The sequence below is a fragment of the Lipotes vexillifer genome, unplaced genomic scaffold, assembly GCF_000442215.2.
Source record: "Lipotes vexillifer unplaced genomic scaffold, Lipotes_vexillifer_v1.1 scaffold397, whole genome shotgun sequence".
In the NCBI taxonomy this organism is placed as follows: domain Eukaryota; kingdom Metazoa; phylum Chordata; class Mammalia; order Artiodactyla; family Lipotidae; genus Lipotes; species Lipotes vexillifer.
In genome coordinates this window covers 674,333-687,876 of record NW_006772681.1, presented here as the reverse complement: position 1 = coordinate 687,876, position 13,544 = coordinate 674,333, and the positions used below count along the sequence as shown (strand labels likewise).

The following is a 13,544-nucleotide window of genomic DNA, read 5'->3' as shown; positions in this document are numbered from 1 at the left end:
GGACTTGCTGCACTTCCTGGACTTGGGTGGCTATTTCCTTTCCCACGTTAGGGAAGTTTTCGACTATAATCTCTTCAGATATTTTCTTGGGTCCTTTCTCTCTCTCTTCTCCTTCTGGGACCCCTATAATGTGAATGTTGTTGAGTTTAATGTTGTCCCAGAGGTCTCTTATGCTTTCTTCATTTCTTTTCCTTCTTTTTTCTTTATTCTGTTCCACAGCAGTGAATTCTACCATTCTGTCTTCCAGGTCGCTTATTCGTTCTTCTGCCTCAGTTATTCTGCTATTGATTCCTTCTAGTGTAGTTTTCATTTCAGTTATTGTATTGTTCATCTCTGTTTGTTCTTTAATTCTTCTAGGTCTTTGTTACACCTTCTCGATCTTTGCCTCCATTCTTTTTCCGAGGTCCTGGATCATCTTCACTATCATTATTTTGAATTCTTTTTCTGGAAGGTTGCCTATCTCCACTTCATTTAGTTGTTTTTCTGGGGTTTTATCTTGTTCCTTCATCTGGTACATAGCTTTCAGCCTTTTCATCTTGTCCATCTTTCTGTGAATATGGTTTTTGTTCCACAGGCTGCAGGATTGTAGCTCTTCTTGTTTCTGCTGTCTGCCCTCTGGTGGATGAGGCTTTCTAAGAGGCTTGTGCAAGTTTCCTGATGGGAGGGACTGGTGGTGGGTAGAGCTGACTGGTGCTCTGGTGGGCAGAACTCAGTAAAACTTTAATCCACTTGACTGCTGGTACGTGGGGCTGGATTCCCTCCCTGTGGTGGTTTGGCCTGAGGCAACCTAACACTGGAGCCTACTGGGCTCTTTGGTGGGGCTAATGGTGGACTCTGGGAGGGCTCACGCCAAGGAGTACTTCCCAGAACTTCTGTTGCAAGTGTCCTTGTCCCCACAGTGAGCCACAGCCACCCCTCGCCTCTGCAGGAGACCCTTCAACACTAGCAGGTATGTCTGGTTCAGTCTTCCCTGGGGTCACTGCTCCTTCCCCTGGGTCCCGATGTGCACACTACTTTGTGTGTGCCCTCCAAGAGTGGAGTCTCTGTTTCCCCCAGTCCTGTTGAATCAAATCCCTGCAATCAAATGCCACTAGCCTTCAAAGTCTGATTCTCTAGGAATTCCTCTTCCCATTGCTGGACCCCCAGGTTGGGAAGCCTGACGTGGGGCTCAGAACCTTCACTCCAGTGGGTGGACTTCTGTGGTATAAGTGTTCTCCAGTCTGTGAGTCACCCACCCGGCAGTTATGGGATTTGATTTTACTGTGATTGTGCCCCTCCTACTGTCTCATTGCAGCTTCTCCTTTGTCTTTGGATGTGGGGTATCTTTTTTGGTGAGTTCTAGTGTCTTTGTGTTGATGATTGTCCAGCAGCTAGTTGTCATTCTGGTGTTCTCACAAGAGGGAGTGAGAGCACGTCCTTCTACTCCGTCAAATTTTCCTGTCCGTTTTTGAGAGTGCTTATATCCTTAGGGGGGTTCCTTATAAATCCTAAGGAAATTGAGGCAACTTTAACAGTCAGTCGCATCCACCCATCCTTCACATTGTAGGTACCTTGTTCGATTCTGGTGCATCCTTTCTGCCTTCCCATTTTCAGGGCCTCTTGGTTCAGAGGAGGACCATATCCTCTTGAAAAACACTGATACTTATTGAGCCAGAATGAGGCTTTGTAAGATAAAATTAAACAAAGCTACCAGTTTGAAGAAAAACTAGTTTAAGGGATAGAACTTTTTAAAGCTTAAGTGTATTCTTAAACTCTGCTGGCTGGGCAAACAGATTTCAGAGCAAGTAGAAAATGAAAGTTAATAGAAATTAATTGGAAAGGACTAACCATCCTTGATTCTCCTCATGAGTATGGCATTTATGATTGTAATATTTACATTGCATTCATATAGATATGTTTTCTGTGGCTAAAGTTTCTCATTTGTATGGTAGACTTAGATATCTTTTCATGGAGAATATACAGCATAGGGAAAAGCAGGACATGTCATGGAGAATGTATAGGTTAGGGAGGGGCAGTACCTGCTATGGTTAAGAGCATGGTCCCTGGAGCCCAACAGATGTGGACTCAAAACCCACCTCTACCATGTTACAGTTGTGAAGCCTCAGGGAAGCAGCAGACCTCTCTATGCCTCAGTTTTTTCATCTGTGAATTAGGGATAGCATTACTTAATTTTCATAGAGTTGTGTGATTTCATGAGTAGTATGTAGTAAATGCTCAGTAAGTGGCAGGTCTTTACATGTTTTCTGAAGGACATTGACTTCCAGGGGACCCATTGCCAGAAGAATGTATGCCACTGCTGTAGATAATGAAATATTCTCAAAGAATTTTATGTCTGATTTGAGGGCATTGGTGGGAAATTGCAGCGGTATGTTTCTAGCAAGTAATAGGTACTTGGAAACTGTTGACTGAAAAATCTGGGCCCTAGAGTAAACCCTTTCCTTTGTCTCCCTTTCCTACTTAGAGCATACCCTTCTTCTATCTTTTTCTATCCTGGAACATGAAATGTAGAAGGTTCCCTCATGCTGTGAGTGTACCAAATTTGATTATTTAATCCCCTTGCATGGTGGTCGTCTGCCCTAGCTCTACTCTGGGCTTCTGAGGGCTCTTTTGGGGAGGTGCTCAAAGAGCTGCTTCCCAGGGTCTGCCTTTCCTACCTGATCTCACTAAGAGGCTATTTAGGACATTCTCAAGACATTTAAATGTTTTTTTTCCTCAGTCTTCTCAAGGCAGTATATTTACAGCTTCTTTATCTTGCTATGTAGGGTAAATATGTATTTTACTAAGTTATATTAGTTTGCAGCAATATAGTTTGACTTGTAATTCTCTTTTGTCTTTTCAGGTGCCATTTGGATAGTCCTTTAGCGGCACGATGTACTCTGAGTGGAGGTCGCTGCATTTGGTGATTCAGAATGATCAGGGTCACACCAGTGTGCTACACAGCTATCCAGAGAGCGTTGGGCGAGAGGTGGCCAATGCGGTGGTTCATCCTCTCGGGCAGGCCTTAGGTACCCTTTCAGCGGCTGGTGGTGAGAGTTTGTTGAAAACTGACAAAGAAGTAAGTGTTTTTTCATTTCATTCTACTCTGTGAAAATATAAGTTTGTTACAGAATAATTTGTTTAACATTGTCTTTTTAAGTGGATTTCTGCTCAGTGTAGTGTGACATCTTAACTTGACCGTATTTGGGTTGTGGGTTGGGGCCCAGAGTCTGTGGGGGTTATGAGGAATAGGTTGTACCATTGTGCTGTTGGGACTTCCTGCTAGCTGGACCCAGTTCTCCACTTGAGCTGTGAGCTGAGACAGAGACTTGCCTGTCAGGTCCCTTTTCCTAAGTTTTAGGCTTAGTCTTCAGATTTCCATTCAGAGGTTGTGTTTGAAAGGTCTTCATTCCTACGTCTAGATGGCCTCTGACTGAAGGCCCATCTTGTGTTGTCTTCAGGCTACACATGTGCGCTGCACTTGAGGCTCTCCCGCTGTCTCCATCCCAGTCTACCCTTGTCTGACTTCTAGGTTTAAGAGTGCTACAGGTCAGCTAAGTCTGTATAGCTGTGAGCCCACGTGGTTGGAATGGGGGTTGTGTTTGCTGTTCCTAAAGATGAGGAGCTTTTGGAGTGGTTTGTCCTAGAGCTGGTCCTCTGTTCTTGGGTTCAGGGGACGGGGCTGAAGTTAAGTTGCCAGTGGGGAGTCATGAAGGGGCCCTGAGAATGGAGTGTTACAGAGCTTGCTAGTATGAGGTCTGGCTAAGATCGGGATTAGAACTTGTCCCCTGTGCTTGAGGACATTCATACAACCTTTAGGCTTTGGGTTTACCTGTTTCTCAGACACCGCACCGTTTTTCACTTACATTTTGATTTCTTGTGAAGGAGAGATTAGACTTAATCTAGATATAAGACAACTCTAGTTAGGAGACTAAGGTTTATAGCTCAGGAAGTATTTTATTTACCCTCTGTAGGCCAAAGAGCCTGGGTTGCCAAAGGGGAAGCCCCTCATACTGAGGAGCATTTTCTTCTCATGAGTGCCCTGGCAGAGACTTACCCCGAGGACCAGCACTTGTCCTGCGCACTCTCTTCTTGGTGTCTGTAACTCCTTCTGCCCTCTCCTGGGAAGAGATGGCATGTGAGTAGATAAAGGTGCTCAGTGTAGCCCTTGTTTTTTCTCCTTTCCTACCCTCAAAAGGATATGAGAGAATAGGTCTTGAATCCAGTGTCCTCTCGAATTATACAGTTGAACTGTTGTGTGAAGATATTACCAAAGATATCTTCTCCTTGGTCTTTCCTGTGATAATTAGGGACTTGCAACCTCTTTTAAAATTCTTTCTCTAGTTCAGCTAAATCCCACCCCCTCCATACCCCTTCCCACCTCATTTGTCACAGCTTCACTGTGTTTTTATAGTCACTTTTAACATTTATTGCTGTTATATGTTACTTTCTTTTATATTGTTGTTATGTATTTTCTACCCTTAGCCTTTGTAGTTCTGAGGTTAAAAATTTCAGTACATGTATTTGTCTTGTTAGATTCAGCTTTAGTTTTAAGCTGTTATAATATTTTTTTTAAGTTATTTTATTTATTTATGTTCGGCTGAGTTGGGTCTTTGTTGCTGTGCGCGGGCTTTCTCTAGTTGTGGTGAGCAGGGTCTACTCTTCATTGCGGTGCATGGGCTTCTTATTGGGGTGGCTCCTCTTGTTGTGAAGCATGGGCTCTAGGCATGCGGGCTTCAGTAGTTGTGGTGCACGGGCTTCAGTAGTTGTGGCTCGCAGGCTCTAGAGCGCAGGCTCAGTAGTTGTGGCGCACGTAAGTGCTCCACGGCATGTGGGATCTTCCTGGACCAGGGCTTGAACCCGTGTCCCCTGCATTGGCAGGCGAATTCTTAACCACTGCGCCACCAGGGAAGCCCAAAGCTGTTATAATCTTTTTGAATCCTGAATTTCTATTTAACAAGTTAGTTTTTTTTTTTTTTAGCTTTGTGATATCTGCAAATGGTCAGCATGTAATCTGTTTTTCTCTAAGTTAAAATCTTGGCAGAGCCTTTGGCATGCCATTGGGCATCTTCTTCCAAAATGATCTTGGTACAGTAATCCACTGCTATTCTCCCATGTTATTTTGACCAGTTACAAATCCAACCATTCTACCTCCTTCTGGGCTGTATCTTTCCATATTGTCCACAAGGACCAAATTTCTTGTTAAAGCCCAGTTCCCCCTTTGCCAGAGAAGGCTGTTAATGGCATGGTGAGAATAGCTTTAGATTTCTAGTTGGAAGACCAGGGATCAGATTTTCAGCTCCAGCATTTCCAAACGAGTGCCATGGTCCAAATTGCTTAATTTGCTAAACTTCAGTTTTCTTACGTATGAAATGAGGATGGGGACTTCCCTGGCGGTCCAGTGGTTAAGACTCCACGCTTCCACTGCAGGGGGTACACGTTTGATCCCTAGTTGGGGGAGTAAGATTCCACGAGCCATGCAGTGTGGCCAGAAAATAAAAATAAAAAATAAAAATAAAATGAGGATAGTTTACCCTCTCACACCAGTTATTTTGATGTTTAGATAATATTTATGAAAGTACCTCAGAAACTGATTTTAAATCAGTGCCAGGTTTCTACATTTGTCAGCTGCCTTCATAGTAACCCTCTTAATAAAGGAATGAAGCTTGTCTGGCATGACTTGTTCTTTTTGAGCAGGCTGGTTCTCAGTGACCCTGCTTCCCTTTCATAAGTGCTCACTGATCATCTGCTTAGTAATTTGTCCCAGAGTTTTGTCTGGAATTCACTTAAACTTTCCAGTCTACATTATCTGGAGTATAGTTTCATCCTCTTTTGCAAATTAGGCCATTTCCCCTTTCTCATTGTGCCTTATTTGTTCATGACTGCAAGCAGTGGGTCAGCAGTCTCTTAGGCACCTTCTCTCGGCCCCTGTGATTCAGACAGGTCAGGAGGCTGGAACTCGTTTAGTGCAGCTAAGTGCCTTTTTGAGATCTTACCCAGCTTCAGTCACTTCTGACCTGTGTTTGTTCTTGCCCTTCCATTTAAAATATTGTTTTCTTTGCCAACGAAAATAGTCACAAAATAAGAGCTGGGCAGTTCATTTTCCTTCCTGTTGTTTGTTAAAGTTGCATAATCTGGAAATAGAATATAATTAAATTTATGTAAGTGATTTCCTAAATGACACACATACCCGCATGCAAATTAAGTGGAGAAAAATATCTAAAATTTTCTATTTCTGTGCCTCCAATCTCTATGGAAAATCAAGATGACCTGTACTTTTTATTTTACAGAGCAAACAATAATAATATTTAAAGGGTGAAAGCCAACATAGGCTTAATTAGAAATAAGTAATTTATTTTCTTCTTAAATCTTTTGCTTAGGAAACGTTGTCTGAGTATGTCTTTTTTCTTTTTTTTTTGCGGTACGCGGGCCTCTCACTGTTGTGGCCTCTCCTGTTGCGGAGCACAGGCTCTGGACGCGCAGGCTCAGCGGCCATGGCTCACGGGCCTAGCTGCTCCGCGGCATGTGGGATCTTCCTGGACCGGGGCACGAACCCGTGTCCCCTGCATCGGCAGGCAGACTCTCAGCCACTGCGCCACCAGGGAAGCCCCCTGAGTATGTCTTATACGTGGAAAGTACATTCTGTAGAATTAATCTGATGTATGTTGAGATGAATATACTTCAGTTGAGAGGTTTTTGACAATAAGAGGTTAACATTTTAAATCAGTGTACTGATATACAGATAGGAATGTGTAATACTTCTATATGTATATTTTCTTTTGTTTAGGTAAAATGGACCATGGAAGTAATTTGCTATGGACTGACCCTTCCATTGGACGGAGAGACTGTAAAATATTGTGTTGATGTATATACTGACTGGATTATGGCTTTAGTGTTGCCGAAAGATTCTATTCCATTGCCAGTTATTAAAGAGCCTAATCTATATGTTCAAAGTATACTAAAACACCTGCAGAATCTTTTTGTACCAAGGTAAGCTATACTAGTCTATCTGGCCTGTTATTAGGATCATAATAAACTACTCATCAATGTTACTTTTTTATATTATAGGAACTGATTTCATTGTTAGACCTTTGAACAGTAACTTTCATTACTTGTTCAGTTAAAGAGTGTGTTAATATGAATGAGAGAGATGGGCTTATATAATGTTTACTAGGACTCTTTAACAAGTGTGTGTTCATTTTAACGGCTTTTGGCTTTGCTTCTAAGATCTGATAGCTATTAGATGTTAAAATACTGTGACCCCTTTCCCTTCCAGTCAAAAAAAGCCATACTTTTGCCTAACATAATTCTTGTCTCCACTTAAGCTAATGGCGGCTAAGCCATCTACCTTAAAATGAATCTTTCTTATGAGAGAATGAAGACATTGAAGTAAGCAGATTTGAAATTATAGGCACATTTGTAGTAGGCCAAAAGAATACTCTTGACAGTTTATTATTGAGTTTTTCCCCTATCTCTGCGGCAGAGACCTTAAATATTGTAAGATTGCCTTACTTGTGCCTAAAACATTTTTTTCCCATTCTTAAAGAATTATATGTCACTATAAAGGATTTTGGAAATATAGAAAATAATGGAGAAGAAAGCATTAGTTGCCTACCTATTTGTAGGGATTTACTTTGAGAAAAATCTGTTTTCAGCTGTTTTTTATGTCTGTGGAAGGGGCAAGTGGGCTTCCCTCCTTTTGGAAAAGTTCTGGTTAGGGCTTTTGGTCTGTCAGATGATGAGGACTTTGAATCATCCAAAAACCAGCCCTGTAAATTTTAACTTTTTAAATTTAGAAGGAAGATTACTTTGGAAAAATCTGAATTAAAAAAGAGGAATCTCCATTAAGAGCTCTGGTCTATAGGATCAGTTGTACAAACATACCTCAAGATATTGCAGGTTTGGTTGCAGACCACCACAATAAAGCAATCATTGAAATAAAGCAAGTCACATGAATTTTTCGGTTTCCCAGTACGTAAAAGTTTTTATACTATACTGTAGTCTGTAAATATGCAATAGCATTATGTCTAAAAAAAAATTACATATCTTGATTAAAAAATACTAGCATTGCTGAAAAATGTTAACCATCTGAGCCTTTAGTGAACTGAAATCTTTTTGCTAGTGGAGGGTCCTGCCTCAATGCGATGGCTGCTGACTGATCAGGGTGGTTGCTGAAGCTTGGGTGGCTGTGGCAATGTGTTAAAATAAGACAACAGTGAAGTCTACCACGTTGATTGACTCTTCAGTTCATGAACGATTTGTCTGTAGCATACAATGTTGTTTGATAGCATTTTACCTACAGTAGTTCTTTCAAAATTGGAGTTAATCCTCTCAGACCCTGCTGCTGCTTTATCAACTAAGTTTATGTAATATTCTAAATTCTTTGTTGTCATTTCAATAATTTTCACAGCATCTTCACCGGGAGTAGATTCCATCTCAGGAAACCACTTTCTCTGCTCATCCATAAGAAGCAACTCCTGTTCCATTAAAGTTTTATTATGAGATTGCAGCAATTCAGTCACATCTTCGCACTCCACTTCTGATTTTAGTTCTCTTATTATTTCTGCCATATCTGCATTTACTTCCACCACTGAAGTCTTGAGCCCCTCAAAGTCATCCGTGAGGGTTGAAATCAGCTTCTTCCAGACTCTTATTAATATTGATGTTTTGATCTCTTCCCATGACATAAATATTCTTAATGCCATTTAGAATGGTGAATCCTTTCCAGAGGGTTTTCAATTTCCTTTGCCCAGATCCATCAGAGGAATCGCTGTCTGTGGCAGCTATAGTCTTAAGAAATGTATTTCTTAAATAATAAAACTTGAAAGTCGGAATTGCTCCTTGATCCGTGGGCAGCAGAATGGATTTTGGGTTAGCAGGCAAACATTAATCTTGTTGTACATCTCAGTGTTGACTGAAAAAACTGCACAGTCGAAAAGTTGAGAATTATGTTTTATTTGGCGGACTTACTGAAGACTATAGCCCGGATACTGTTTCTCAGTTCTGAGGGGCTGTTCCAAAGAGGTAAGGGAGGAGCGAGGATGTATATGAGTTTTGCTGGGAAAAAACCAAAACTGTGTAGTGGAACATCAAAAGACTACTGCTAATCATAAAACAGGCATCTCAAGTTAATGATTTTAGTGCCTTTCTGTATATGGGAAGCTGCAAGAGTTTGGGCTCATTGAAATTATTCCTTTGGTATGCATCTTAACTGTCTAGGGCCACTATTTTGTTTCTCTCTGTCCTAAAGTCCCCTCAGGGTGCACCATGGGGGTGGGGGGGCAGCTGCAGTGGCTGATGGCTTTATGGCCACAATATTGTTTGTTTACTGAAATGGCAGATGACATTCTTTGTCCACATCCATTAGAGCTCTTGGATGACCCAGGTGCATTGTTAATGAGCAGTAATATTTTGAAAGGCATCTTTTCTTCTGAGCAGTAGGTCTCACCAGTGGGCTTAAAATGTTGTAAACAGATGTGCTGGCATCCAGGCTTTATTTCATTTATATGGCACAGGCAGAGTAGATTTAGCATAATTTTTAGGGGCCCTAGGATTTTCAGAATGGTGAATGAGCATTGGCTTCAACTTGAAGTCACCAGCTGCATTAGCCCCTAACCAGAGAGTCAGCTTGACCTTTGAGGCTTTGAAGCCAGGAGTTGACTTCTCTCTAGCTATGAAAGTCCTAGATGGCATCTTCTTCCAATAGAAGGCTGTAGGCTGTTTTGTCTCCATTGAAAATCTGTTGTTTAGTGTGGTCACTCTAATTATCTTGGCTACATCTTCTGGATAACTTGCTACAGCTTTTACATTAGCAATTGCTGCTTCATCTTGCACTTTTTTTTTTTTTTTAAATGGAGACATTTCCTTAAACTTCATGAACCAGCCTCTGCTGGCTTCAGACTTTCCTTCTGCAGCTTCCTCACTGCTCTCAGCCTTCATAGAACTGAAGAGAGTTAGGGGCTTGCTCTGGATTAGGCTTTGGCTTAAGGCATTGTTGTGGCTGGTTTGATCTTCTATCCAGACACTAAAACTTTCTTCATATCAGTAGTAAGCCTGTTTCTCTTCTTATCATTTGTGTGTTCGCTGGAGTAGCACTTCTGATTTCCTTCAAGAACTTTTCCTTTGCATTCACAGTTTGGCTAATTGGTGCAAGAGGTCTAGCTTCCAGCCTGTCTTGGCTTTTGACTTGCCTTCCTCACTAAGCTTAATCATTTCTACCTTTTTACAATGTTGTGTTAGATTCTGGTGTACAGCAAAGTGATTCAGTTTTTTTTTTTGTATATATATATACATATATATATATATGTACACACACATACATATATAAACACACACATATATATGTATATTCTTTTTCAGATTCTTTTCCATTATAGGTTATTACAGGGTACTAAATATGGTTCCCTGTGCTATAAGGTACGTCCTTGTTGTTTCTAGCTTTTGATTTAAAGTGAGAGACATGATTCTTCCTTTCATTTGAACACTTAGAAGCCATTGTAGGGTTATTAAATGGCCTAATTCTAATATTGCTATCTCTCAGGGAGCAGGGAGGCCTGAGGAGAGAGGGAGAGTAGGAAAATGGCCGGTCGGTGGAGCAGTCAGAACACACACAACATTTATCAGTTAAGTTCGCTGTCTTTTATGAGCGTGGTTTGTAGTGCCCCAAAACAATTACAATCACCATAACAGATATAATAATGAAAATATTGCTTGTGAGAATTACCAAAATGTGGCACAGAGACACAAAGTGAGCAAATGCAGTTGGAAAAATGGTGCTGATAGACTTGTTCAATCAATGCAGGATTGCCACAAGTCTTCAATTTGTAAAAATACTGCAATATCTGTGAAGTGCAACAGAATGAAGTGCAATACAGTGAGGTATGCCTGTAAACTCCTTATCTTGTGTGAAATGCCTGCTGTAATCTGGCCCCTAACCAGATTAGCTGCTGCTAATTCTGCGTGAGCCCTGCTCTTTGGTCACACTCATAAATTAAACATTCTCCCAAGACTCCTTAAAGATCTTCTCCATCATTACCTACTCTTTTTCCATCCTCATCCTCCTCTCCCTGTCCTAGATGTGTCCTAGTTGTCCACATCTCTCTCTTGATGGTTCATCTTAAATTCAGCCTTACCTGATCATCCAGGCCCATAGGGATCACACCTTCTTTGAGCCTGTAGGGTACTTCCTGTGTACTTCTTGTATCTCTCCAGTTTTATTGCTTATCTTTTAAAATGTGTACGTCTCATTTCCCCATCTAACTAACTTGAGGGTAGGAACTAGGTTGTATATAGTTTGGACTTCCACAGTACCTGGAGCAGTACTGGTATTACATTAGGGTGAATAAAATGCTGGTTGCTTATATTTATTGATTTCAAATAGAATTATAACAGGAAATGATGGGAAGTAAGTGGCATATTGTTTGTGGCTAAGCAGGTTCTTCTAAAATGATACAATACTTTTAATGCTTTCTTGTCATCCCATTTAGGAGACTAATTTACTAGGTTTTTTCTTAGTGTGTGGGACAGTCTAATGGATAGTACTGTCACTGTGTTTCTTTCCTCTTTGTACTCTTACCAACTCTCAGTGCTCAGTTTGTATTGATGAGAAAAATCAATGGCATTTGAGTTAATTAGGCTTTTGCTTTGGCTTTTCTCTTTTGAGAAACATGGCTACCTTATAAATTGTTTATCTTACTGTTTGGTAGTTAGCTTATTTTCTCAAAAGTGTGTGTGTGTGCATACTTCTGAGTGGGTGCTGAACTGAGTATTAGAGTTCTCATGGCCAGTAATGTCTTAGGGAGCTGAATATGATTCTTCCTTTCATTTGAACACTTAGAAGCCATTGTAGGGTTATTAAATGGCCTAATTCTAATATTGCTATCTCTCAGGGAGCAGGGAGGCCTGAGGAGAGAGGGAGAGTAGGAAAATGGCCGGTCGGTGGAGCAGTCAGAACACACACAACATTTATCAGTTAAGTTCGCTGTCTTTTATGAGCGTGGTTTGTAGTGCCCCAAAACAATTACAATCACCATAACAGATATAATAATGAAAATATTGCTTGTGAGAATTACCAAAATGTGGCACAGAGACACAAAGTGAGCAAATGCAGTTGGAAAAATGGTGCTGATAGACTTGTTCAATCAATGCAGGATTGCCACAAGTCTTCAATTTGTAAAAATACTGCAATATCTGTGAAGTGCAACAGAATGAAGTGCAATACAGTGAGGTATGCCTGTAAACTCCTTATCTTGTGTGAAATGCCTGCTGTAATCTGGCCCCTAACCAGATTAGCTGCTGCTAATTCTGCGTGAGCCCTGCTCTTTGGTCACACTCATAAATTAAACATTCTCCCAAGACTCCTTAAAGATCTTCTCCATCATTACCTACTCTTTTTCCATCCTCATCCTCCTCTCCCTGTCCTAGATGTGTCCTAGTTGTCCACATCTCTCTCTTGATGGTTCATCTTAAATTCAGCCTTACCTGATCATCCAGGCCCATAGGGATCACACCTTCTTTGAGCCTGTAGGGTACTTCCTGTGTACTTCTTGTATCTCTCCAGTTTTATTGCTTATCTTTTAAAATGTGTACGTCTCATTTCCCCATCTAACTAACTTGAGGGTAGGAACTAGGTTGTATATAGTTTGGACTTCCACAGTACCTGGAGCAGTACTGGTATTACATTAGGGTGAATAAAATGCTGGTTGCTTATATTTATTGATTTCAAATAGAATTATAACAGGAAATGATGGGAAGTAAGTGGCATATTGTTTGTGGCTAAGCAGGTTCTTCTAAAATGATACAATACTTTTAATGCTTTCTTGTCATCCCATTTAGGAGACTAATTTACTAGGTTTTTTCTTAGTGTGTGGGACAGTCTAATGGATAGTACTGTCACTGTGTTTCTTTCCTCTTTGTACTCTTACCAACTCTCAGTGCTCAGTTTGTATTGATGAGAAAAATCAATGGCATTTGAGTTAATTAGGCTTTTGCTTTGGCTTTTCTCTTTTGAGAAACATGGCTACCTTATAAATTGTTTATCTTACTGTTTGGTAGTTAGCTTATTTTCTCAAAAGTGTGTGTGTGTGCATACTTCTGAGTGGGTGCTGAACTGAGTATTAGAGTTCTCATGGCCAGTAATGTCTTAGGGAGCTGAATATTTTCAGTGCTAAATATTGGGAGTTACGATCTCATCTATTACTGGAAGTTTCATTTTTTTTTTTATTCAGATAGTTCATAAAATTGTCATCAAGTTTACTTAATTAGTTGTTTTTATGAAAACTAACACTCAGAATAGAGGAAGCAGCCTCTACTACTTTGCTAGAGATTAAGTCAGAGTGGATGTAACCTTTCTCTTTTTGCCTATCAGTTTTTTTTTTTCTTTTTGCATAATTGAGTGAAGAGTGACCCATCGTTTAAAATTGATTAGTGTCTTCATTGTTCAAATAAACTTCTTTAGAAAATGTGATGTTCTTCTAAAGCAGTGGTTGGCAAACTTTTTGTGAAGAGTCATATAGTAAATATTTTAGCCTTTGTGGGCCATACGGTGTCTGTCACAACTATTCAACTCT

General features: G+C 40.6%; 1 protein-coding gene across 2 annotated transcripts in view; it reads left to right on the top strand.

Annotated features, from left to right (window-relative positions):
• The first annotated feature begins 2,842 nt into the window (after window positions 1-2,842).
• The window catches only part of RALGAPB (Ral GTPase activating protein non-catalytic subunit beta), a 77,496-nt gene continuing 66,794 nt past the window's right edge, over window positions 2,843-13,544 (top strand). Inside the window, exons 1-2 of one of the 2 annotated variants that reach the window (XM_007447710.1) lie at window positions 2,843-3,055; window positions 6,764-6,966. In XM_007447710.1, the coding sequence (XP_007447772.1) occupies window positions 2,870-3,055; window positions 6,764-6,966 (389 nt within the window). In that variant the 5' untranslated portion in view covers window positions 2,843-2,869. The remainder of the gene's footprint in view (window positions 3,056-6,763; window positions 6,967-13,544) is intronic. The other variant, XM_007447709.1, reaches the window with a different exon arrangement.